The following is a 27,531-nucleotide window of genomic DNA, read 5'->3' as shown; positions in this document are numbered from 1 at the left end:
TGAGCCTCTGTTTGGGTTATGTCTTAAGATGAAACTGAAATACAGACATGAAGCTCTAAGAAAAAACTGCAGTACTAATCTGAAGGACTTCTTGAATGGCATCCTCCCTTCTTGTTGGCCCTCATTACCTTCCTCTCTCCCCAAAAGTGTATTCTTGCAGAATTCTGTGGCTTTTTCATCTCATTTTGTGGAAAAAGAAAGTGAAGGGAGCAGTGGGGAGGGGAGAAATTTCAGTACAACCAGGCATCTAAATTTTTTACTTCAAAAAAAAAAATCCTCTGTTTTGTAATTCCGAATCTAAGATTGCTTGAGTCCCTTATTGGAAATCCAGTTTTGATGGAAGCATATAAGAATTTAGAAAATGATATTTCAGTGTAAATGTGGATCCTAACATGTATGACCTGAAGAGTAGAAAGAGCTAAATGCTAATGTGATTCTTTTTTCACTCAGTGCACATTATCTTATATATTTGATCAATTGGTGTTGAAAGGTGGTCCTAAAATAGCTTTTGAGCAGATGTAGTATTGAATAGATCAGATGACCTGTGTATTGGCAGTCTTTTCTATTTTCTGTGTTGTTTCATTCTAAAATTGGTGCACACAAGGGATTTAAGAGGAAGTTAGCACTTCAGTAATGTCCTTTTCCTTAATATTGTCGACTGTTTCTCTTAGCCATTTTCATTTTATTTAACAGTGGTATTTAAGGGTTAAGCTCACAGAGCTGATGCAACCCCTCCTTGTTTTTCACCAGTAATTTTCATTGGACAGCATTTCCATAGCAACAGTGAGATCAGTGAAACCTGAGTGTTTCATTGATTATTTTCCTCCTCTTCCTTTTTTAATCTATTCTCTTTTCACCACATTTTAGTGAGAAAGCGATTTTGTTTTTTTTCCAGTAGAGCTTATATTGATTTCTATCCCATAAATAATTAAAAGAGGGTAGAAAAAGCTGCCCTTCATTTAAAAATTGAATGTTTCACCATGTATTTAAAAAGCGATTCAGGATTAGGAGGATGGATAACCATACCAGCTGTAGCTGATGTTCTCAAATATTCTTGCATTGTTTGCTGGTCTTCTAGGGAAAAGAATAATGTGGAACAGGACCTTAAGGAGAAAGAAGATGCTGTTAAACAGAGAACAAGCGAGGTTCAGGTATGTGAACTGTCAAATTCAGTATTCCATTTCTGATTTAGAGGATTCATTTTAAATGTAGAGGGGCATTTACAATGTGATGGTTGTGGTATTGGTGAGTAGGTAAAGGGAATCCCTGTTATTTATGTGATATAAATCTTTATCTTTTATAAAATTATTATTTTTCTCCTCACTCTGGCCTGCAGAGGTTACACTACAATGATAAAGCAGTATTTTTTCAGCATAAATTTCTCAAAGTATTTTTAAGATGATATTTATCTGCATATTATAGCCTTAAAGGTAAGTTTGAATGACTTGTGATATAAATATTATTGCACCAATAAAACTGAATGAATGAGAGCATCATCATCATCATGAAAACGCAAATTGGTTTTTCATGGGTGTGAGATTTTGTTAGCTAGGAGACCTAATATTTTAAAGGACTGTCTCAATACTAATAGTGTGGAAAATGATAGTGAACAATTCAAAATAGCATTTTATAAGTTGCTTAGTAGCCAGGATATCTTAAACTTTGGCATAAGGAGATTTAATTCATTTTCACTAAGTGCTGTGTTAAGTAGCTTCATTTTACAAATAGAAAAGACAAAAAGACCTCTGTTTCGGATTGGGAATGACACAAAAGAGGTATTTCAAACATTAAAATATAGAAAAATGGGCAGTGTTGCATTTAGAGCCATAAGCAATAACCGTGTTATTGGGACATCGTTTCTTAAATGCTGTACCGGCACACACAGGATGTTGGCTGTAGAAGCACTGGTAGCAGTTGCCAGGAAGAGCTCATGCATGGACATTTCTTAACCTTAACAGTCTCATATTGGATTTCCTTGTCCTGACAATTTTAAATGGGCAAAAGCTCTAAAACTGTTAGATCCATTATTTTGTTTTGATGTAGCACATTCACCAGAGATGGTGTGACAGGTGGACCATGCTAGGGTGGGGAGAATGATTTATTGAGGGGTTGAAGAAGAAGCCAGATTGAGAGACTTCTTGTTAGAAGTTTATTCTATTACTGTACTTATTATATATACTGGAATTTTCCTAAAGGTGATGTAGAGTTAACAGATTGTCACTAATATATTTCTCTTTTGATAGTGAAATATGGAATGATATCCTCAATTACTTTATTTTTGTGCAATTTTTGAGCTTAAGAAATGTAAGAGTCGTAGACTTTAAGCAGTTACTGCTGAAAATATTTTAAGAATGGAAGATAAAGTGATCTACAAAACTTATCTTAATCTGAAGAGGTAGATGTCGTTACTGATATAATATTGGACAACTTCTAAATTTAGCCAGATATGTTTCACAGTACCAAGGTTTTTGCAGTAGACAATATTTTTTTGTGTGTCTGTGTACATCTATCTGTGGTTTTTCACTACTGCATCTTTTGAGATTGTGAATTTTAAATAGCTGCTTTGGGAGAACACTAAAATGTATACTGTTCTTTTCAAACTAAATCAGCTATCCTTAAATATTTGATTTCTTACATTTATAGTTTTGTTGTCAGTCAACATTTCTTTGTTATATGCTAGTCCTTCTTTTACTTAGTGTTGATGGTAAGGTACATGTTAAACCTTCAAGTTTGCTGAATCCAAAATGTGTGCTTGGCTGAGGAAGTCTAAATAGTTGAATTTTTTTTTTTTTTTTTGCATAAGGTGCTGTAAATAGTATTTTAGAGCCTGGTGAGTTATAGGCCAGGTTGTAATGGTTGAACATGCAGGTTCATTGAGAAAAACACAGGATTAAAGCTTCGCATTAGTAGATTCATTACTCATTCCATGTCAGTACAGGTATTTTTGTATTGTTCATGGTAATGAGATACTAGACTAAGAATGACATGGATAATTGACATCTACAAGTAATTAAAACTTTCATTTTAGTGATTATTTTCAATTTTCTGAAGCAAGACCACTTACCTGAAAGTGTTAATAAGTATATTGTATTACCTATTGAGTTAACTCTGAATTAGCCATGGGAGGAGAAGGGGACGACAGAGAATGGGATGGCTGGATGGCATCACCGACTCTGCGGACATGAGTTTGAGTGAACTCGGGAGTTGGTGATGGACAGGGAGGCCTGGCGTGCTGTGATTCATGGGGTCGCGGAGAGTCGGACACGACTGAGCGACTGAACTGAACTGACTGAATGAGGCATTAACATGAATAGACTAGGAATAACATGAATAATTAAGATCTGTAACTAACTTGAACTTTTAGTATTTATTTTCTAATTTCTCCGCCAAATGGCATTTTACTACAGCTTCCCTGCTTCCTTCTGACCCCACTTTCTAATGTAGGTGCTAATGAAAAATGCCAAAATGAAGGCATCAAGGGAGAAGTAAGAGAATTTTGACTCATCAATAAATGTCTTTCTGCCTCAATCGAATTTGGCTTTTCTGCGTATTCTTGATTTTCTCTATATTTATAAAGTTACAGATTGTGATAATATGAGCTCGTATCTCAAGTACAGAAACCAGACTTTCAAAGCCTCTTTAGATCAAAGTGCCAAAAGACTAGTTCTTTTTTTTTTTTTTTTTTAGCATTTATATAGTCTTTCTAATTCAGGTAAATTAGAAGGTCTGCTACATAATTAACTTTCTACATGTTTGTTTCTTGTCTGTGTTCTGATATATTACCATCTTGAAAACTCACAGTTCATGATTTTTTTCTTGAAGAACAAACCAACAATTAACTTTATATTTTATGTCATGAGATGATCACTGTTAATTCATCTGAGGTACACTGCTAGTTTGTCAAGTTCAGTGGAGAAATTAGATCCAAAATGATGCAAGGGGGGAAACTGTAAAAGGCTGTTCTATCTAAAATGTTTATGGTTTGAGTTTCTTGTTATGGGAAGAAGGTAGACCTACATTCTTTCCTACCTTAAACTGCATATGCATAATTTTATTAAAAATTTTCTTCAAATATAACCTTATAGCTCCATTTGTAAAAAAAAAAAAAAAAATCTTTGTGAAACCAGCCAACATCCTTGCAGCAAATTTTTGCTGCCACATTCACTAGAATTATCAAAAAAACATAGTTTCATCTTTGTACATCTGCGGGGATGTGCTCTGAGATCACACTCCCCCTCCTGCAATCCCCACCCCTTTAAAGAAATATGTATTTTTATCTAGAATGACCTTTAATTGATATCTGCATATTTTCCAAAAGTGCTAGAGACATTATATGTACACCATTACAGAAGTATTATGAGGCCTGGATGTTCTGTTGTTTACCATTGCATTAACCAGCACAAAGTCTATGCATTTGTCACTTCTAAGTCAGATTTTCTTGTGAGCTAACATTTCCTCAGTAGTTTTTTTCTTCTCTTTTCCCTCCCTCCCGTTCTTCTTCTTTTCTTTTTTTTCCTTTCTTTTTTGCTTCTCTTTTTCTTTCTTTTTCAGAAACCACCTCATCTATTTTTAAACATTTCAAATTCCTAAAAAAAAAAAAAAAAAACAACTGTTGAGTGATCTGCCGTTTTGCCCTAAAACGACTCGGCCTGTTTTTATCTGTACCATATGATTTTATTTCATCAGAAGTTCATGTATTTGGACAGTAATAACACAGAATCTAAAAAAAAACAAAAAAACAAAAAAACTGTCTTTCAAGGTAGTCAACAAATATTTAGGAATTCACCTTCATGTATACTTTCTTCAATTTTACATAGAAGTTTATAGGAATGACTTGGTATCAGAGAACCTTGAATTCAGGTCCTAATTCTGGCTCTTCTGAAATTTGAGATCCTAAGGAAGAAATTTAACCACTCTACACATTAGTTTTCACTTCTGTAACATGAAATAGCAGAGTTTGCTGTTACAATAAAATGACATATTGTTGGTAAAGTGCCTCAATAATTGGCACAAGGTTGCTGCTGCTACTGCTGCTAAGTCACTTCAGTCGTGTCCGACTCTGTGTGACCCCATAGACGGAAGCCCACCAGGCTCCCCCATCCCTGGGATTCTCCAGGCAAGAACACCGGAGTGGGTTGCCATTTCCTTCTCCAGTGTGTGAAAGTGAAAAGTGAAAGTGAAGTCGCTCAGTGGTGTCCGAACCTTAGCGACCCCACGGACTGTAGCCTACCAGGTTCCTCCATCCATGGGATTTTCTAGGCAAGAGTACTGGAGTGGCTTGCCATTGCCTTCTCCGGGCACAAGGTTAGAGTTCAGTAGATGTTCTAATTGGTAATATTATTCTATATCTTACTGTCATCTCTTTGTTACTCTCCCTTCATCATCATGCCCTTCTCTGACTTTTATTTTCATATCAGACTCTGCATATATGTGTGTGTATTTGTGTGCATGTCCGCACATGCACTAAGTTGCTTCAGTGTGTCCAGCTCTTTACGACCCTGTGAATTGTAGCCTGCCAGGCTCCTCTGTCCATGGGATTCTCCAGGCAAGAGTACTGGATGTTTGCCATTCCCTTCTCCAGGGGATCTTCCTGGCCCAGGGGTCTGACTTATGTCTCTTGTGTCTCCTACATTTGCCACTAGCACCACCTGGGAAGCCCTCTCTGCATATAGGACTAATCAGTTTTTTTCCCCTGTTGCTGTCACTTTAACTGCCAGCCTGTTTTCCTCTTATTTTTGTTGCTTTGTGTGACCCTTTCCCCGCTTCCTAGCTTTTCAGTAATCTTGCTTACTTTCCTGTTCACCCATACCTTTGTGCTTAATTTATCTCCCAAGGACCAAGAATAATCTTAAGGCCAAATTCATGGGTCCTTCCTGCATTGGTTACTGATTTCTTGGGTTGCACTTCTCCTGAATATTGGTAGCCCTACTTCTTTGACCTTTTGCTTCTGTTGCCTTTGCCCAGGACTGATGGACACACTCTGACCCCCTCTTTCCTCCCTTTTCCCTATCCTCTGTCATCCACATACCATATACTGATGATTCCCAAATATCTCTCAAGCCCTCAACTCTCTTGAGTGCAAGTCTCACATCTCCAGTTTGGCATTTTGAGTTTTATCATTTCCAATCCAGTTTATCTAAAATGAGTCTCACCTTGCTGAAAAAAATTGACTTCAAGTTTTGAACTTTCCTGTTTTTCTGTCTCACTACTGCCACCCCTGTTACCTAACCTCTGAAATTTTTAAGTCAGGTATAAGTGCTTACTCCATCCTCCTCCTTGCTTTCTACCCAAACCAGTTTTAGTAATTATGACTCTCATATGTGAAAATCTTTACTGCTGCCCACTGCCGCTGTTAGTGGTGGGAGAATGTCATCCTTATGGGTATATTGGAAGTAGAAAAAAAGATTATAGGCCATCCTCTTGTACTACTTATTTTTTGATTGCCTGCTTCTGAACTGTGTGGCATACACTTGCTCTTTGTTATTCCCACTCTTATAACTTTTGTTGCTGCAATCTAGAATGTTCGCTACCTTCCTATTTATGTGAATTCCACCCATGTCTTAAAATCCAGCTGAGACTCATCACTTGTCTAAATTTTCCCTTCTCTGTCCCTTCAGTTTACTTGTCTTTCTTGTGTTGGAACTTCCAGAGGAATGAGTGTACACTTATATGGCATACCAGTATGTTATCTTATTGTACTCGTTTAATGTGTATGTATATAGATTCCAATATCTTACAGCCTATATTGTGAGCTCCCTAAGCTTAAAAATTGTACCTTGGATCATATCTTATACTGTAGATGGTAATATATTCTTAGATGGAGGTAAATTTAAGGAAGATATTACAGTAGAAATGAATAAACTTCCATTTTGTTCATGAAATTAAAAATGGGACAAGAGACACCCAGAAACCACAGGCAGAAAGGATTGGGAGCATAGTTGGTATCATGAAGAGTCAGACTTTTCCGTATTGTTCATACTACCTTCATGAGAGAGAAGCTCACAGTTATTTAAACTTTATCAACAAAGATTTAGTAGCTTATAGTAACTGCCCATTTTTCCCCCCCAGATGAAGAAAGATGATTTATTTTGGGTGGAAATAAAATTAGATACATGAGCTCAACATTCTTTTCCTGGCGATAATGCTCTTAGAACATGCTGAGAAGCATATGATTGAGAAATAAAGACAGGCTGTTAGTGAGGTTTTCTAACATCTACCCTAGTTTAATAGGCTCCCTTTCTGGTCTTTGACTTAAAAAAATCTTGCTTTATAGTTGATACTTTTTTATGTTAAGAATATGCCTGTAACTTCTGTTTTGATAATTAGGCCAACGTAATGAATGTGAAGGAAATGGCAACCCACTCCAGTGTTCTTGCCTGGAGAATCCCAGGGCCGGGGGAGCCTGGTGGGCTTCCGTCTATGGGGTCACACAGAGTCGGACACGACTGAAGTGACTTAGCAGCAGCAGCAATGAATGTACCTGATTATTTTTAGTTCTGGATTAGTCTGTAGAGTTTTCTAATCAATTAAATAGCATTTTCTGTAAGATTACCAAAAGACTTTAAATTTCCTTTATTCTCTATAATAACTTTTCAAGTATAGATATGCTGTATGCATGTTTTGGGGTTTTTTTAAGTGTTTTATTTATATATTAGTATCCTTTTTGTTTATTTTTTACTCTGTATTTATATGAAATAGATCTAAATGTATTCATGTTTCATAGATTTACTTTTTTGGTTGTACAGCCAATTTGAGTTGCTAAAATGAATTATCTTAATCTTGAATATAGCTGAGAGCTTTTATATATTTGCTTAAATTTTATTTCCACTGCCCTCCGTAGCACTTCAGAGGATTTGGAGGGATGGGGACAAGTTTATCATTTTCTTTATCTTGTGTGATTTCTAGAAAATAGGATATTTTCCTTGAAACTTAGTTTTAAATAAATCCAAGACTGCAGATCAAGGATCCTTTCACTCCTGGATAAAGAACCTTGGATATGGCTTGCTTTGGTATTTTTCTAAAGCAAACTGTGGCAGTGCATCACAGTGGTCTTGTTCACTTTCTCCTTGCCATTTCCTAATTGCTGCTATTCTCTTTTCTTTTGCTGTTGGTGGCACAGGTGAGCAAGTAGAGCATGATCATGGAAAATAAAGCGTAACTAGGAAGGCATCTGCAAGTGCTTTAGTCACTTCCTTGATGAGTTGGCATTTGATAGTAACTGAGGTTGTACCCTAATTCAGGAGAGGATTTCCCCAAAGGGATACCTTAAGATTAAGAGAAAATTATCCTAGTTTAGTGGAAGATGGTGTTTGCTAAGAGAACCTGCCACTGTCCTAGTCAAGGGTGGGCAGGGAGAGATGTACATCCATTGACTTCACTTAGTCTCAGGATAAACCATTCTGTGCCAAAATAAAATAGCCAAGTAGATATGGATATTGAAATTGTTGTGAAAATTACATTACAGTGGTGGCAGCCTTACCAAGTAATTTTGTAGTGAAATTTGATTCTTTTTCTTCCTAGTGTTTGTTTGCAATGTGTTCATTTTACTTTTGTGCGGTTTAATAATTTGAAGTTTGCTTACTGAAAAAGAAGACCTTTGTGTGTAGGGATTAGTGTTGGAATTTTTTTGGAGATCTTTTTTCATATTTAAAATAGACATGGAGAGGCATTAATATGAATATGGACCTCTATCCAGCTTAAAATATGTCACCAAAGGAGGTATTTTTTCAATAACCTTTCCCTCAAGGCCCATACTTTTGTGTTACTCTGTGGATTTTACTGTAGCATAAAAGTGACGTTGGGAAATTTGAGGGAATATGTTTCCTCTTTGGAAGAGAAAGGGCAAGAGTGAGTAAATGTTATATTGATTTGTTTATTCCCTTTCCTCTTACATAAACCTGTCTTCTAGGGATGTGTTTAAAGTACTCACTAAAAAATACAAGTTTTGAAATCTGGTTCATTTTATTAAAGGAAACCAGCATTGATCCTACTTTTGGTAGTTGTTACATTAAAAATTCAGTTGTATCAGAAAATTTTTATATTGGTATGAAACTATATGATATGTGATACTTAAAAACTGCAGACTTGACATTTTCTGACTATAAAAGTAATGAGTCCATATTAATCTTATAAAATAAAGTATAAAAAGAAAGAAATTGTACAAATTCATATTTCAGGGAGGGTCATGGTTAACATTTTGCTATATTTTCTGAGTATATATGCATGGCTTTATATTTATTTGCAGTCATACTGTATATGCCTTTGTATTGAACTTTTAAAAATTAGCATTATGTCCTAGTCATTTTCTTATATTATGTGACCCTTAAGGGAAATTTCATTTTTCTTAATTGGATTTAGAATGAAAGTAGAGACATCAAAATTACATATATTTATAAAGACTAGATATTATCAGAGGTGTGAAGTCTAAAATTTTTTGGGGGGTGGGATTGGGGAGAGGGTAGGAAATTAGAGTAGAATTTTTGAAAATGGGAATAAGTAACATGTTTTTCATATTCCTGTTAAGCATTTCTTTAAAAATGCCTTTTGGGTCAGCATATTGTTATGTATAAACCATATAATAGATTATAAATTTGTAAACTTACAGTGGGCAATTTTTATGATATGTATAACATATCTTCTAAAACTATTTAATTATATTATTTTGTGCCAACTCAGATGTAACTTGAAAACATTCTAAGTCACAAAAGAAGCCAGTCACAAAAAAACAGATGTATGATTCCATTCATGTAAAAATATCTAGACTTGACAAAGCTATAGAGAGAAAAGTAGATTGATAGTTACCTTGGGTCAGGGTGATTGGGAGGGAAATAGAGAGTAACTCACTAATGGGTATGGGGTTTCTTTTTATAGTGACAAAACTGTTCTAAAACTGTTTTCATCATGGTTGCTGCTAAGTCACTTCAGTCGTGTCCGACTCTGTGCGACCCCATAGACAGCAGCCTACCAGGCTCCCCTGTCCCTGGGATTCTCCAGGCAGGAACACTGGAGTGGGTTGCCATTTCCTTCTCCAATGTGTGAAAGTGAAAAGTGAAAGTGAAGTCGCTCAGTCGTGTCCGACTCATAGCGATCCCATGGACTGCAGCCTACCAGGCTCCTCCATCCATGGGATTTTCTAGGCAAGAGTACTGGAGTGGCTTGCCATTGCCTTCTCCGAAAACTGTCTCTAACCCTCAGCTAAAAACTGGATGCAACTGCTTACACAACCTTTCCCGTCAGAATTAAGTTCCCTGAAGATAGGGATCATGTCTTACTTGTAAACCCACGTTAATTAGTACAGAATATGGCAAGTACACTGCCAGTTCAATGAATTAATGAAATTTTTACAGAGAACCTAAAGTGCACTGTACTCTTCACACTCACACCTTCTCGTTTCATTCTCTTAACAATTTAAAGCTAAAAATGATTCCTTTGGCATCAGTTCTTACTATTAGTTTTGTTGTTACACAGTAGATATTACCATGGTTGCACAACTCTAAATATACTAGAAACCACTGACTTGTACACTTTAAATGGGTGAATTGTATAGTGTGCTCTCTCTCTCTCTCTTTAGTTGCTAAGTTGTGTCCGACTCTTGCAGCTTCATGGACTGTAGCCTGCCAGGCTCCTCTGTCCATGGGATTCTCCAGCAAGAATCCTGGAGGGGGTTGCCATTTCCTTCTCCAGGGGATCTTCCCAACCCAGGGATCAAACCTGGGTCTCCTGCACTGCAGGCAGATTCTTTACCGACTGAGCTATGAGGGAAGCCCGTATCTTGTGCAAATTATCTCAATAAAGCTGTTAGAGAAAATAAATAAAATTATATGCTGTATATGAAGGAGAATCAGTGGAGGGAGATGGTGGTGGGTCATGGTGAGGGAGGCCTCACTGAGAAGTTAACAGTTGAGCAGAGACTTCAAGGAGATGAGGGATTAAGGCTTGTGGATAATTTGGGAAAGAGCTTTCTAGGAAGAGGGGATAATCAGTGAAAGATTGAGAAGGAGGTGTATCTGATACGTTTGAGAAGCATCAGAAAGACCAGTGTGGCTGAAATAAGAGTGAGCAAAGGAGAGAGCAGTAGAAGTGAAGCTGGGAGATGGGACCATATAGGGCCATTATAAAGACTTGGGTTTTTTTCGTAAGGGAGATGAGGAGTCCGTGCAGAGTTTTGAGCAGAGGAGTGCCATCATCTGACGTAGGTTTTTTAACAGTGACTGCTGTGCTGTAAATAAACTGAAAGGTAGCATGGGTGAATGAAGGGAAACCAGTTAGAAGGCAGCAATCCAGAGGAGAGAGAAAAACGAGTTGGACTGAGGTTGAAGAAAAGCATGGCCGGTTTTTTAAAATACATTTTGAGGGAAGGAACAGCAAGATTTGCTGACAGATTGGAGATGAGATGTGAGAGAAAGAGAAGAGTCGGAGGAGATACTGCATTTTTTGGCCAGAGAAACTGAGAGGGGGCAGATGGAGGATAAAGCAGATGTTGTGGAGTTGGGGGAGGAAATGCCAGGAGTTCTGTTCTTGTTATGTTGGAGAAGTCCATCAGACATCCAAGGATGGATCTGAGTAAGCAAACTGAATGTCTAAATCTGGAATATAGGAAAGATGTCCTCAAGTAAAGATTGTATTTAAAGCTGTGAGTCCTCCAGTCCACCAACACAGTATACGTAATAAGATGAGACTTTACCTTCCCTTATGATAGACTTTTAAAAATTATTAACCTTCTCCTGCCTCCAATAAGTAATGTTAATATTCCTGTATTTCAGGATCTTCAAGATGAAGTGCAGAGGGAGAATACTAATCTGCAAAAACTACAGGCCCAGAAACAGCAAGTACAGGAACTCCTTGATGGGCTGGATGAGCAGAAAGCCCAGCTGGAGGAGCAACTGCAGGAAGTCAGAAAGAAGTGTGCTGAGGAGGCCCAGCTGGTAAGGCCTGGCGGCTTACTGCTGCCTGTGTCTTTTACCTTAGGTGCTTTTGCTGGCTTAAGATAGAAACCCTCTCTGCTTGTTGTTGCTGTTGTTAGGTGGCAATCTAGTCAACATGAAGTTTGGGAACATGAAGGAGATGGGGCATGTTTCATCTAGAAATTACAGGGGAAATAGGACACTGCATTTTTTTTTTTTCTCTAAAATTTGGTTGGAAGTGTGGTACATATTTCTTCCACTCTCCTCTGTCTACAGAAAATATACATCAAAAACACCAGAATAGTAAACTAAAATAAATATTGCATTATGGAACGTTTTAATGACATCTCTTTTTTTAATCCCTTTTTTGTCTCATTCATCTCATGTTGTAGATTTCATCCCTGAAAGCTGAACTAACTAGTCAAGAATCACAGATCTCCACTTATGAAGAAGAGCTGGCCAAAGCTAGGGAGGAGCTGAGTCGCCTACAGCAAGAAACAGCAGAGTTAGAAGAGAGTGTAGAGTCAGGGAAGGCTCAGCTGGGACCTCTTCAGCAGCACCTGCAAGATTCACAGCAGGAAATCAGTTCAGTAAGTCTTTGTGGGAGTGAAAAATACACTCAAGTGGGCACTCACGTATCCTTTTAGTACATAGTATTTTCTCCACTTCTGCTGCTTCTGCCCAGTTTATTATTCATTTTCTGTCATTTTATACGAATAGGCGTCTTGTCACCTGTCATAAGTTAAAACTGCTGTGAGTCTTGTACATCTGATGATTATCACTGGAATCTTGTTGAGTGTGCAGGCTTTGTAGTTAGATGGTTTGGGTTTAAACCTTTGCTCTGCTGCTTACCGTCTGAATCATCTCAGTGTTAGATTCCTCATCTTGGAGAACTAGGAATTCCCTGGTGGCTCAGCGGTAAAGAATCCACCTGCCAATACAGGAGACATGAGTTCAATCCCTGAATCAGGGAGGTCCCCTTGAGAAGGAAACGGCAACCCACTCCAATATTCTTTCCTGGAAAATGCTATGGGCAGAGGAGACTGGCAAGCTACGGTCTATGGGGTCGCAAGAGAGTTGGACATGACTTAATAACTAAACAACAATAACCACCAGAGGTTAGAATTTTGCCCTTTTCACTGCTGAGGACACGGATTCAATTCCTGATTGGGGAACTGACATTTAAGATCCTGCAAGCTGCACAGCATGGCCAAATTTTAAAAAATAAGTAAATAAAATTGGAGAATTAACAAAATGCCTGCCTCCTTTAGCTGCTTTTAAAGTTTAAATGGGGCAAAACCAGTGAGACATTTGAGCATAGGGTTTGGTAAATAAGTGCTCAGTATGTGTTGCTTAGTTTTATAAATAATAACCTGGTGTCTTACCTTTTGGGGATTCTAACCTTAAAGTCAGTTTTGCTCATTTAGAAACCTTTATTTTTTTTGAAATTAGGAAATTATTCTTTATATAGATAAATATGACTGTTGTGGTAGGTCCAGAATGTAGATCCTTTGCTTTGCTGTTTCTTGACTTCCCTAAATGGGGAATAATATTTTATAGAATGATGGTAAGATGGTTGGATGTATGTAGAGACTGCATAGCCCATTCTTTTCCATTTGAATTTGAACAAACTGAAGCCAGGGAAGGTGTAGGAAGTTGCTTATGGTTATGTAGCCTTCAGAAGAGCCATAGCCTAGAATTCAGATCTTTTGAAACTCGGTCAGTTAATTATTATATATAATGAAGTCCTTCCCCTTGATATGCTTCCTTCCCCTCTCTTGTCTGGTAGATGAATACCTGCTAACTCATCTTGCAAGCCATAGCTTAACCTCTTCTTTCTTTGTGGCATCTTCTGAATCCTGCCTTTATTGGACATTGTACTTCTGTTACAGTAATTGTAACATTTTTTCCTGCACATTTGTTTATGTGTCTGCCTCTCTCAGTAGATGGAGCTTTTTGGTGTAGAAACATACATATTTATCCAAGCATTTAGCACAGTTCTTGTCTCAGTGTAGGTACTCAGTTAACATGTAGTAAACCCCAAAGAATTTTATACTAGTGGGAATGATACCAGATAAATGGACAGTCTTTAAAATAGTTTTATTTAAGTTTTTAAAAATATTTTTACTGTTATTTATTATAGATTGTAAAATTAACCCATTTTAAGGGTACAGTCCATGATTTTCAGTAAATTTAGAGTTGCTCAAACGTCACAATCCAGTTTTAGAATATTTCCCTTACTCCCAAAAGACCCTTGTGCCCATTTATCATCAGTCCCCACCCTTACCCCTGGGTAACTACTAAGCTACTTTCTGTGTCTATAGATTTGCCTTTTCTGAGCATTTCGTATAGAGGAAATAGTGGTCTGTGGTCTTTCTCATATGGTTTCTTTCACTTAGTGTAATGTTTTTGAAGCCCATCCATGTTGTAGCATGTAACAAAATTATAGTTCATTTTATAAGGTATGTTGTTTATCTATTCACCAATTAATGGGCATTTGGATTCTTTCTTCCTGTTGACTATTATGAATAATGATGCTATGAATTTTCTGTTTGCATACAATTCTTTGTGTAGACATGTGTTTTCATTTCTCTTGAATATAAAGTAGTTGGCTATATTGTAAAGTTATGTTAAACTTTTTTTTTTTAACTTTAAATTGCCAAGCTTTTCCAAAGTGGCTGTACCATTTTAATACTTGCCCTAGCAGTATATAAGAGTTGCAGTTTCTCCACATTTTTACCAACACTTTTATTGTCTTTTTGATTGTAGACATTCTCATAGATGTAAAGTGGTACTTAATAGTTTTTAATTTGCAATTCTCTCATGACTAGAGATGTTGATCATCTTTTTGTATGCTTATGAGCCATTTGTGTATCCTCTTGGATGAAATGTCTGTTTAAAGTCTTTTGCCTATTTTGGGTTGTCTTATTAAATTACACAAGTTTTTAAAAAAATATATATGTATATTCTGGAAATAAGTCCTTTATCAGATATTTGATTTACAAATAATTTTTCCCAGTCTCTGGCTTGTCTTTTAATTTTCTTTTCTTTGACTTTTTTGAAAGGGGATTTCTTTCAAAGGAAAGAGCATAAATTAGAAAAATAGAAATGACTCAGGATATTATAAATTATCAGAGAGAAAATAAAGCCATGTTTTTGAGCAAGCTGTACTATGAAGTGTGCCAGATATCTGTGGAAGGAATTAGATCTTTGTGTCTGATCTCCAAATCTTAAGAATAAACATACCAGATTCTTACACTTGACTCAGGTACCATGCATCTTTCCCACAGAGGGCAGCATATTCCCATGGGCCTATAAAAAAAGAAATTTGGTTGTAAATTAGCCTGATGCTTTTATTACTATCTAAAACTTAGCTATAGCTTTTTTTGAAAAAGGAATAACTAAAGAGAAGTTTTGTGGCTTGCTGAATTTTTATTTTTATTTCTATTTCTTACCTTCTATTTTCTAGAAAACAAAGAACCTTTGACCTTTACTCTATGTAACTTACTTGCACAATATATACTATTTATCCAAGTATTTCTGGCAGTTGAAATGTTTGTTGTACTTTCCTTGCACAGTTTGCAAAGAGCTTGTGTTAGTTGTGTGATAATTTTTTTCTATATCCTCTAAGTTTACCCAGAGAGTAAGGAAGAACACAGGCTTAAATGGCAGGTGCATGGGAGAATCAGACACAGGAAAGCCAGGTTGTGTTCATGATTCTGTTGATTGTCTCAAGAATAACTGTAAGGAACAAACTGTCCTAAATAGAACTCTTTGATAGGCAGGTATTTCACCTGACTGCTTCATCTATATGGTGAGTAATGTTTTTAAATTTTAGACTGCAAGGTAGTAGCATTAAAATTGATTTAATGATCATGATAAATTTTTTAATAAGAGAGAATAGGAAATAACAGCATATATTGCACATTACGGTAAGGGTAAGTATTACTTCATGAAACTTGTTTCACCCCTGTGTATCTGTGTAAATATATAGTTATATGTATGATGTATGCATCTGTGTGTATGTTTTATGTATATATACACAGAGAGAGAGAGACATATGTACATATATATTTACTGGGTAAACTCTTATTTCTTTCTGTAGATTAAAGTAAGTGTAAGTTTGTAAACCACTGCTCTAGAGCACTAGGAATATACAAGGCATATGCTTTTTGTTATAAATGTGTAGTATTTTTGATTGTTTAAATCCTAAATGAAATGCAATTTGATTGTTTAAATCCTAAATGAAATGCAAATATATACACAATATATATATATACACAAAATGAAATGTGTACACACACACACACACAGACGTACTGATGCCCACTGTTTAAATATATAAGCATAATACTTGTGTTTTTCAGTGAACATTTATTAAGCACTTATAGTATGCATCATTGTGCTAGATGTTAGAGATACAAAGTTAATAACAAAAATTTGGTCTCTATCCTCAAAAGGCTCAAGTCGTTAACTTTTTTAAAATAGACTAAAGTAGTAGAAAAGGAACAGGAAATTTTAATTGTTAAAGTAGTGAGAAATGTAGTGTGCTAGGTACTTTTACACACATTGTCTTTCATTTACATAGGCCTTTACATTTTACAGAGTTCTTTTAAATATATCTTTTACTTCACATAACAGTCTTCTATGAAGATAGTTCTTACTACCTCTGTGGATTAAAAAATGGAAGAGTGGGTGCTTTGACTATTATAACCTAATAATTAGAAAGTGATAGAGCTAGATGTCCATCTGTCTCCTTATCCAATATAGTGTTCTTTTTCCAGGTTATGATCCTGACTTTTCCTTTGGTAAATTACAGATTCCAAATTGAGCAACTTAAAAATTTTATGGAAAATATTAGGGGAACAAGATTAGGGAACAGAGCCTTGATTTACAGAATGTCAGTAGGTAATTTCTATATTTGCTAGAAAAAAAAAATATAACATGCTAATAAATAGAGGAAGCCAATGTAAATAAAAAAATATATATTTTATTAAAATGGTACTTTTCAGTAAAGTTCCATTCATTGTTTTTTTTCATTAGAAACATTTTTTGATTGTGTTGTCTCAGTTTCTTTGAAATATATGTAAATGTGTTTTTATTGTAGATATTGGTATAAATAAGCATCTTTTCCTTCTAGTTCCCCACATTTTTCTTTTTATATATATTACCATTTATTGTGTTGTCCCAGGTATAGAAAGTCAATGGATATTGAAATTTAAAAAAATTTTGTCCTTCATTTAACCTGTTTGGTATATTTTAGAGACTACTCCTTAAGGTTCTATCCCATTAATAAATAATGCCAGGGGATAGGACACTAGCTCATTGCACCTTTGTTTTCACTTCTCTTCTTCCCAATAGGAGTATGAATGGCTCCAAAGTCTTATGTACTCTTCCTCTATTTCCTCTCCCTCTCCTAAAGCGTCATCACAAAATCTTGTCTCGCACTACCGCTTTGCCATCTTTTTCCTAATACTCTGACACTTTTTCTAGTTATATTCTAAAGGACTGCCAATTAGCAGATATTTGAATTAAAATTCTTGGATCTTTCAAAAGATGTATAAACGCAAATCCATATATACTGTAATTTCAAGAGGAGAACTTACTGGGATGGATTACTGAAATCCTTTTCTCTAAATCTTGCTGCATTCCTTAATGGAAGCAAGTTTATCCTTGATCAAGTCTAAGCATATAGTTATTTTTATATCATGTCTTTCTATTAATTTTGTCTAGTTTTTGTCTAAAAATGTCTTTCTAGTAAATTCTGTTTTGTATTTCTGCTTTGTGTTGACAGATGCAAATGAAACTTGTGGAAATGAAAGAGCTGGAAAACCATAGTAATCAATTAAATTGGTGCAGTAGTCCACACAGCATTCTTGTAAATGGTACTACAGATTATTGCAGCCTTAGTACCAGCAGCAGTGAGACAGCCAATCTTAATGAGCACACTGAAGGCCAGAGCAACCTGGAGTCTGAGCCCATACACCAGGAGTCTCCAGTGAGTCTAATAGTTCCTTTAATTCCATAACCAACTTCAGAAGGAAAAGAAACTGATTCAGATGAAAGTTTTGTTGACATCATACCTAACATAAATATGTGGCCTTGCCTCATCTGAGACAATTGAGAAAGGAAGAGTGGGTTCTAACAGTTTTAACTAGTGCAAAATGTAATTTTAACTGATCTGTTTGTTATAGAGGCATGTTTTCAAAGTTGTGGTTCTGTAGATAGTAACTTCTGAAAGTAGTATTTATTTTTAAGTAATCTCATCCAAAACTGAAAGTAATTATTTCATAATGTTGAAGACATTTATTTACTGTTTTGGTTTCTTTTTTTTGAGAATATCGACTAATGCAAGAGTGCTGCTCTTCCAAATGAGAGCTACAGAGACAAAAGACCTTTAACCCCGTCTTCCAGCTGCATGCAGTCTAGTCGTATAACACTGTGTTAAAAGGCTGTGATAAAGTAAATAGGGTATTCAGGAGGGCAAATTGGAGGAGGCTCAGAGAGGGTGTCATAGGGAAGCTTTCCAAGTGACCACTGAAGTGGGACGAGGTTAAACAGAGGAGAAGGTGGTACATTTCTGGCAGAGGAAACAGCATTAGCATAAGTGTGTAGTGGGAGAAAACATGCTACATGGGATCATGGGAAGTTTTTCGAGGATGTTTTGTGGTGGTGAGGAATGTTTTGGTAGGAGATGAGGCTGTCTCCTGTAGGTTACCTGCATTACCTCTGGTACTTTTTATCAAGATAGAGATATTTGTGCCCCATTCCAAACTTGTTAAACTAGAGTTTCTGGGTTGGGCCCTGGTACATATATTTTAAAAACAAATTCCGTAGGTGATTATGCTATGTGCCTAGATAAAAATGACCACTTTTAGGTCAGAAAGAACCAGAGAGTAAGAAATTTGGATTCATCTTGCAGCATTGGGGAATTTGCCTTACTACAGTGAGTAGCCATTGAAGAATTTTTAAGCAAGAAGTGACAGGATTGAGTTTACCTTTTAGAAAATCTGGATAAGGCATTCCCTGGCAGTCCGGTGGTTAGGACTTGCTTAGAGCTTTCATTGCTGTAGCCTGGGTTCAGTTACTGGTCAGGGAACTAAGATCCCACAAGCTGTAGGGTGCCACCAAAACACATTTTTTTTAAGTGGATTATAGATTGAAGAATAGGACTGGACATACCGAGATATGGTGAGAGACTATTGGGGTAGTCTATGTGAGAATTGTTTTAACCTGGATCTAACTAGTAGCAGGAGGGATGATGAGAAGAATACAAATTTGATACATACTAAATACTATAGCTCAGTCGGTAAAGAATCTGCCTGCAATGCAGGAGACCTGGGTTCGATTCCTGGGTTGGGAAGATCCCCTGGAGAAGGAAATGGCAATCCACTCCAGTATTCTTGCCTGGAAAATCCCATGGACAGAGGAGCCTGGTGGGCTACACTCCATGGGGTCGCAAAGAGTCGGACACGACTTAGCGACTAAACCATCAAACTATCAAGGATTTAAAGAGGAGAGTGAAAAAGTTGGCTTAAAGCTCAACATTCAGAAAACTAAGATCATGGCATCCGCTCCCATCACTTTGTGGCAAATAGATGGGGAAACAGTGGAAACAGTGGCTGACTTTATTTTTCTGGAATCCAAAATTACTGCAGATGGTGATGCAGCCATGAAATTAAAAGACGCTTACTCCTTGGAAGGAAAGTTATGACCAACCTAGATAGTATATTAAAAAGCAGAGACATTACTTTGCCAACCAAGGTCCATCTAGTCAAGGCTATGGTTTTTCCATTGGTCATGTATGGATGTGAGAGTTGGACTGTGAAGAAAGCTGATCGCCGAAGAACTGATGCTTTTGAACTGTGGCGTTAGAGAAGACTCTTGAGAGTCCCTTGGACTGCAAGGAGATCCAACCAGTCCATCCTAAAGATCAGTCCTGGGTGTTCATTGGAAGGACTGATGTTGAAGCTGAAACTCCAATACTTTGGCCACCTCATGCGAAGAGCTGACTCATTGGAAAAGACCCTGATGCTGGGAGGGATTGGGGGCAGGAGGAGAAGGGGACGAGAGAGGATGAGATGGCTGGATGGCATCACCGACTCGCTGGACATGAGTATGGGTAAACTCCGGGAGTTGGTGATGGACAGGGAGACCTGGTGTGCTGTGATTCATGGGGTCACAAAGAGTTGGACACGACTGAGCAAGTGAAATGAAGGATTTAAAATTAACAGATTTAATGTTATTTGTACAGTGCAGTCTTGAACTGCACAATATTCTTTTAATCACAAAATGCAAATTACTAGGTTATCCTTCAAAGACATAGGATGGTATGAAATAGAAATTGGCTTTGCCACTTCTTAAGCCTTATTATCTACTCATCTAAATGTAGAAAGCAGTGACGTCATTGAAGGACTTCTAACCAGAAGATCATGATTAGATTCATATTTTAGATCTATTACTTTGGCTGCCCTGAGAAGGATAGATGTGGAGGACAAATATTGGAGGCAGGAAGGCAGTTGGAATATTATTACTACAGTAATATGTACCAGAAATGATGATGCTATAAATGAATGATAGTGACAGTCAGGATGGAGAAGAATGGAATAATTTGAGAAATAGATGAGAAGTAGACTCCATAAGACTTGGAATCTAGCTGGGGGATGACCAGAGGGAAGTAGTTAAGGAAGAACTGGAGTTTTCTGGCCTTGAGTGGTTTTGAGGCTTGGTGATATGATTTCCCTAAGAAATATTATAGAAGTCATCCAATGAATGTATTCTGCTTATCTTTTAAAAATTTCTAGTAATTTTTGACTCTTCTTTGTCAGTTTGCTCTGTCAAGTATAAAACATATTGTGAAGAATTAATATTTTGAAGGATTAATATTTTGTAGGCAAGAAGTAGTCCTGAAATACTGCCTTCTGGTGTGACTGATGAAAATGAAGAGGTGACTGTAGCTGTTAATGAAAAAGTTTGTCCTGAATTTAATAGTGACAGATGTTCAAAAGAGGTAAAAATAATTATATATTAATATGTAAATGTTATCATTCTCTTCTCAATATGGGTTATATACTATTTAATGCTACAGAAAGAGAAAAATGTGTTAAATGGACTTTATGACCACAGAAATATTTGTTCTGTTACCATCAGTTGATTTTTCAAACATGCTATTTTAAGATGTTACCATTTAAAACTTTTGGTTTCTAAAACCTTTTTTTTTAATTTAAAATTATTTTTAGGACGATCCATTTAATCTTGAAACAAGTTCACTGACAAATCCAGTTGCAGATTCAAACTTGGATTTTTTCCAGTCTGATCCTTTTGTTGGCAGTAAGTACTCTTATATTTACATTACAAATTTACCAAAAAGGACCTATAAGAATTTGGGCTTCAGTTTTGAGAACCTACTTGTTATAGCAAAAGTAGAAAAGAGAATGATGTTTTATATAGTCAGACTTTAGTATTTGTCCTCTCCAGGCAAATCAATCCTGGAACTAAGCATTTAATTATGTCTTAGGAACCCCTGATTAAGAGTATGTTTCTTCTTCAGAATAGAGACCCAAAGAAAGAGAAGAGATTGGGCAGTCTTAAGTCAACCAGCAGTTATTTACCAAAAGTACCAACACCATGCTTTTATAACAGAAACTATAGTAGTTAGTAGCTTCGATCCCTGCCTATAGAAGTTAATGGCTGCCTAAAGTCTTATTAAGAATCATAAGTTCAATAAATTAAAATACCTGATGTCATCATAAGCTATGTTAAATACCACTTGTGTTAGACTTCTTTTTATTTATTTCCAAACTCACCTTGTGAAACTGATAGGTCAGTTTTTTACCAGTTTTAAAGATGGGAAACTAATAAACATAAATGGAATAATTTACTCAGAGGCATGGCCAGAATGAGCCTAGAAATTAGAACTACTAAGAAGACTTCTTTATTTTTATATATATATACATATATATGTATAGTGTTAAAAGATATATAAATTGAGCATTTAAAGTATACAATTAAATGGTTTGAGTACATTTTCATAGTTGTACAATCCTTACTAAAATCTAGTTTGGGAACAAATTTTATTACCCCATAGAGCAACTCCATACCCTTTATAGGTCATTGCTTGTTCTCCTAACCGTCAATTTGTGCAACCACTGATCTATTTCCTGTCTCTATAGATGTGCATACTTACAGAATTATACAATATATGCTTTTTTATATCTGGCTTCATTCATTTAGCCTAATATTTTCAAGGATTACTCACATTTTAGTATGTTTCAATATTTCTGTTTTATTGATAATATTATTATATGGATGTACCACATTTTACTTATTCATTGGTTGATGGACTGTTGGGTTGTTTCCACTTTTTTGGCTGTTTTGAATAATGCTGTTGTGAACACTCATGTAAGTTTTTGTGTGAATATATGTTTACTTTTCTCTGGAGTGTATATCAGATCATAGTACTCTGTTGAATCACTTGAGGAGCTGCCAAACTGTTTTCCAAAGTGTCTGTAGTATATGTGGCTTGCAATTTCTCCATATCTTTGCCAACACTAGTGACTATCCTTTTGATTATAGCCATCGTAGTGAGTGTGAAGTGGTATCTTATTTGGATTTGATTTGTATTTCTTAATGACTAATATTGTTGAACATCTTTCTCTGTGGTTATTCAGTTCAGTTCAGTCGCTCAGTTGTGTCTGACTCTTTGCAACTCCATGAACTGCAGCACACCAGGCCTCCCTGTCCATCACCAACTCCCGGAGTCCACCCAAACCCATGTCCATCAAGTCGATGATGCCATCCAACCATCTCATCCTCTCTCGTCCCCTTCTCCTCCTGCTCAATCTTTCCCAGCATCAGGGTCCTTTCCAATGAGTCAGCTCTTCGCATCAGGTGGCCATAGTATTGGGAGTTTCAGCTTTGACATCAGTCCTTCCAATGAATACCCAGGACTGATCTCCTTTAGGATGGACTGGTTGGATCTCCTTGCAGTCCAAGGGACTCTTAAGAGTCTTCTCCAACACCACAGTTCAAAAGCATCAATTCTTCGGCATTCAGCTTTCTTTATAGTTCAGCTCTCACATCCATACATGATCACTGGAAAAACCATAGCCTTGATTAGACGGACCTTTGTTGGCAAAGTAATGTCTCTGCTTTTAAATATGCTGTCTAGGTTGGTCATAACTTTCCTTCCAAGAAATAAGCGTCATTTAATTTCATTCTGCAGTGACCATCTGCAGTAATTTTGGATCCCAGAAAAATAAAGTCAGCCACTGTTTCCCCATCTATTTGACATGAAGTGATGGGAGCGGATGCCATGATCTTAGTTTTCTGAATGTTGAGCTTTAAGCCAACTTTTTCACTCTCCTCTTTCACTTTCATCAAGAGGTTCTTTATTTCTTCTTCAGTTTCTGCCATAAGGGTGATGTCATCTGCATCCCTGAGGTTATTGATATTTTTCCCAGCAGTCTTGATTCCAGCTTGTGCTTCCTCCAGCCCAGTGTTCCTCATGATGTACTCTGCATATAAGTTAAATAAGCTGGGTGACAATATACAGCCTTGACATGCTCTTTTTCCTATTTGGAACCAGTCTGTTATTCCATGTCCAGTTCTAACTGTTGCTTCCTGACCTGCATATAGCTTTCTCAAGAGGCAGGTCAGGTGGTCTGGTATGCCCATCTCTTTCAGAATTTTCCACAGTTTATTGTGATCCACACAGTCAAAGGCTTTGGCATAGTCAATAAAACAGAAAGAGTTGTTTTTCTGGAACTCTCTTGCTTTTTCGATGATCCAGCGGATGTTGGCAATTTAATCTCTTGTTCCTCTGCCTTTTCTAAAACCAACTTGAACATCTGGAAGTTCATGGTTCATGTATTGCTGAAGCCTGGCTTGGAGTATTTTGAGCATGACTTCACTAGCGTGTGAGATGAGTGCAGTTGTTCAGTAGTTTGAGCATTCTTTGGCATTGCCTTTCTTTGGGATTGGAGTGAAAACTGACCTTTTCCAGTCCTATGGCCACTATTGAGTTTTCCATATTTGCTGGTATATTGTGTGCAGCACTTTAACAGAACCATCTTTCAGGATTTGAAATAGCTCAACTGGAATTCCATCACCTCTACTAGCTTTGTTTGTAGTGATGCTTCCTAAGGCCCACTTGAATTCACATTCCAGGATCCTTATATCTTCTCTGGAGAAATATTAATTCTAATGATTTGTCCTTTTTTAAATTGGTGGTTTGTCTTTTAATTATTGATTTGTAGGCACTCTTTATGTATTCTGAATATAAGTCCCTTGTCAAACATATGATTTGCAACTATATTCTTGTGTTCAGTGTTGTCTTAATTTTGATGGAGTCTAATTTAGTTATTAATTTTTTTATGTTTTCTCTTCTGCTTTTGATTTCATGATGTGAGATAGGGGTCCAACTTTATTCCCTTGCAGGTGGATATCCAGTTGTCCCAGCACCATTTGTTGAAAAGACTATTCTTTCCCCATTGAATTGTCTTAGCACTCTTGTCAAAAGTCAAATGATGATAAATGTGTAAGGATTTATTTCTAGACCCTTCAATTATTTATGCACTTTTTTTTAACTTCCGTTAAGCCTGGTATCTTTGTTTCTGAAGTGTTGATGGTAATACCCATCCAGTAATCCTGTGAAAAGTAGACATTTTGTTAGTAAAATTCTTGTCCTCAAGCCTGTGTTTTCCCCTCCATGTAATCTGACCTTGTGGTCAGGAGGTAAGTATAGCTGGCTCTGATTCAAATTTGCCTCTTTTATGAGGTGTATTGATGTTCTTCCATTATTAAAATAGTGATACTTATTAGTATTTTAAATATTTCCTAAAGGTGGACAGCATTCATTGTCTTACCTACTTTGAGGTAGAGTTAATGAAACAAACGTTGTTTTTGTTTTGAAGTTACCCTTTAAGTAATGGTGCCACAACAGTAAATATTGTGATTTTGATTTCTGCATATTTCTTTTATCACAGGTGATCCTTTCAAGGATGATCCTTTTGGGAAAATTGGTTAGTGTTTTATTGAAGTCCTTCTTAGCTTTAATTTAATTCTTCTTAATTATAAGCTTATGTTATATTTATGAATGAGAGATCACAGTTGGGTAGTTTTAGGAATGGACTTCCTTTTTATTCAGTTTTAAAATTGACCTAAGGCCATGGGGTCGCAAAGAGTCGGACACGACTGAGCGACTGAACTGAACTGAAGGCCTCACTAAGATGTTGTATGTACCTGGCATTTTCGAAGAAAAAATGACAGATGCTTGTGAATTTGCTTAGTAAACTATTAGCTATACTTCATAAAAAATAACACTAGTGCTTATACTTTGATGCTTTTAATACATCAAATGATTCTTTGATGCTTTTAAATACACTGGTTTCTTATTAGTCAAGGATTAGGTAAATAGAATGATCTCATTACTATAGGGTTTAGGACTTTTTTTCCCCCTACAATTACAGCCTATTACAGATCTTAAATAATTACTGTGTCAGGCTTTATAAGATTCTTTATCTGAGATTTTCACAAATCTGTTGTGCCATTTAGTTATGCTTCCCAAACCTGTTCCAAATGGTTGGCTGTTATCATTGAGCCCAGATAGAGAAATGCATTTAGAAATTTTTGTTGTTTCTTTGCTTCCCTGGTGACTCAGTTGGTAAAGAATCTGCCTGCAATGCGGGAGACCCGGGTTCGATCCCTGGGGCAGGAAGCTGTGTGGAGAAGGAAATGGCAACCCACTCCAGTATTCTTGCCTGGAGAATCCCATGGACAGAGGAGCCTGGTAGGCTGAAGTCCACGGGGTTGCAGAAAGTCAGACATGACTGAACGACTAACACTTTTACTTAACATTCCTATGTGTTCTTTTTTTCTTTCTTCTTAGTTATAATAGCATAGAATAAGGGTTTTAAAAATGGGATCACTTGATATTATGTGCTGATTTAAAAAATCAGTTTATTAGGTGAAAAACTCTTTTATCAAAACCACAAGGATAACTGTGATCCTTCCTACCCCCAAAATTAGAATCACCAGGTTAGAAGAAATTATTTAAACCTAGTGTATAGGCAACATTGTGTAATAAGTGTTGAAGCTATTGGCTTGCTTTGAATGAATAATGAACAAGTAGGAAAGAATGTTAATTAAACTGCTTAACTAGATATAACTGTCTATACATTTTTATGACCCAGATAAGTAGTCATAGAGTACCTGACTTAGACTCTACAGGAATTCAAAATGCCTTTTAATTAAGACAGTTGTCATCGGTGACAGGAAATTTAGAGTAATAATTTTTTAATCTCTCATATTCTTGTTGTTTTTTTTAGATCCATTTGGTGGTGATCCTTTCAAAGGGTCAGATCCATTTGCATCTGACTGCTTCTTCAAGCAGTCTTCTACTGATCCTTTTGCCACTTCAAGTACTGACCCTTTCAGTGCAGCCAGCAATAGCAGTAATACATCGGTAAGTAGGAGGGTTAAAAAATGTTAAATGGACCACAGATCTTCTAAGTGAGTTTCTTTTTTACTTTTTTTAAGAGCAGACAGTTTATTGTTTGGTGAAATAGCAAAATCATTAATCATTGCTAGATAGTAAATTTCTTGAGGGTAGGAACTATATCTTACAAAAAATTTAGTACACGTGCCCTGCCTGTACTTTGGTTCAGTGATCAGTAAATATATGTTAACTTCTCTTTAATGGTCAGAGAAGAGGTAGGGAAAGAGAGAAATATAGGAAAAAAGCAATTTACCAGTAGTAAAATCGTACACTATTTGTGTCATCTTTCAAATCTGAAAGATAGAAATAATTCAGTAAGTACTCACTCTAGACAAGAAAATTGTTTGCCAAACTGCCACTAACTCCTGGGAATGAGACTCATACCTTTCCCTTTCTTGTAAATTCTGTTCCTTCCACGTGGCAATATAAGGCATTTAGCTAACAAGTGAGTTTCTTGAGATACACAGTGATGAAAGAATTCTCTTGTAGGTTACTTCTGATGGGCGATATAAAAATTTCAGTCTCGTTGAACCAATCTAGTTTTTGGTTCAGACTGGCATTTCACACTTTGAGCACCCACTGAAATTGACAGAATACTCATGTCATCCAAATATGAAGTCCACCCTTCAAAGGACAAAATATTTGGTATGCATTATTGAAATAATGAAATCAATTTAAAGAGAACAGCATTGATCTTTTTAAAAAAAAAAATCATGTCTGTTATTTTGTGGACACATCTAGAGTGTTATTCTTGTAAAGATATATTAATTTCCAACTAAATATCAGACTCTCTTGATAATATACATGGTACAACAATTACTATTTAATAACCACCCACTATGATCTAAGTACTGTTGTGGGCTTTATATTCATAGTTTCTAATCTTCACGTCAGTCTTACAAAGTAGGTGTTGGTGTCCTTATTTTAACAATAAGAACACTGGAACTCAGAAAAATTAACTAAGGTCAGACAACCAAGTCTAGAGGCTTTGAAAATGAAATCTTTATATTAGGATATTTAAACACATGCAAAATAGAGTAACATAATGAAGTATTCTAACCTCTGTGTATCTATAGCCCAATTTCAATAATTATCAATGGTTTTGGAGAGGTTTTTAATTTTTTTTCCTTG

The 27,531-nt window shown here is 36.3% G+C and overlaps 1 protein-coding gene across 6 annotated transcripts in view; it reads left to right on the top strand.

Moving 5' to 3' along the window:
* Positions 1-27,531, top strand: part of EPS15 (epidermal growth factor receptor pathway substrate 15) — a 152,681-nt gene that overhangs the window by 91,631 nt on the left and 33,519 nt on the right. For all 6 annotated transcript variants that reach the window (XM_088835283.1, XM_088835285.1, XM_088835282.1 and 3 more), the window contains exons 13-20: positions 1,079-1,151; positions 11,763-11,924; positions 12,296-12,493; positions 17,698-17,901; positions 20,797-20,913; positions 21,143-21,233; positions 24,890-24,925; positions 26,231-26,367. In XM_088835283.1, coding sequence (XP_088691409.1) covers positions 1,079-1,151; positions 11,763-11,924; positions 12,296-12,493; positions 17,698-17,901; positions 20,797-20,913; positions 21,143-21,233; positions 24,890-24,925; positions 26,231-26,367 — 1,018 coding nt within the window. The remainder of the gene's footprint in view (positions 1-1,078; positions 1,152-11,762; positions 11,925-12,295; positions 12,494-17,697; positions 17,902-20,796; positions 20,914-21,142; positions 21,234-24,889; positions 24,926-26,230; positions 26,368-27,531) is intronic.

This window comes from Moschus berezovskii, chromosome 4 (assembly GCF_049115385.1).
Source record: "Moschus berezovskii isolate FMDL1 chromosome 4, NW_MosBer_1.0, whole genome shotgun sequence".
Classification (NCBI taxonomy): Eukaryota; Metazoa; Chordata; class Mammalia; order Artiodactyla; family Moschidae; genus Moschus; species Moschus berezovskii.
This window is presented reverse-complemented; position numbering and strand designations above follow the sequence as displayed.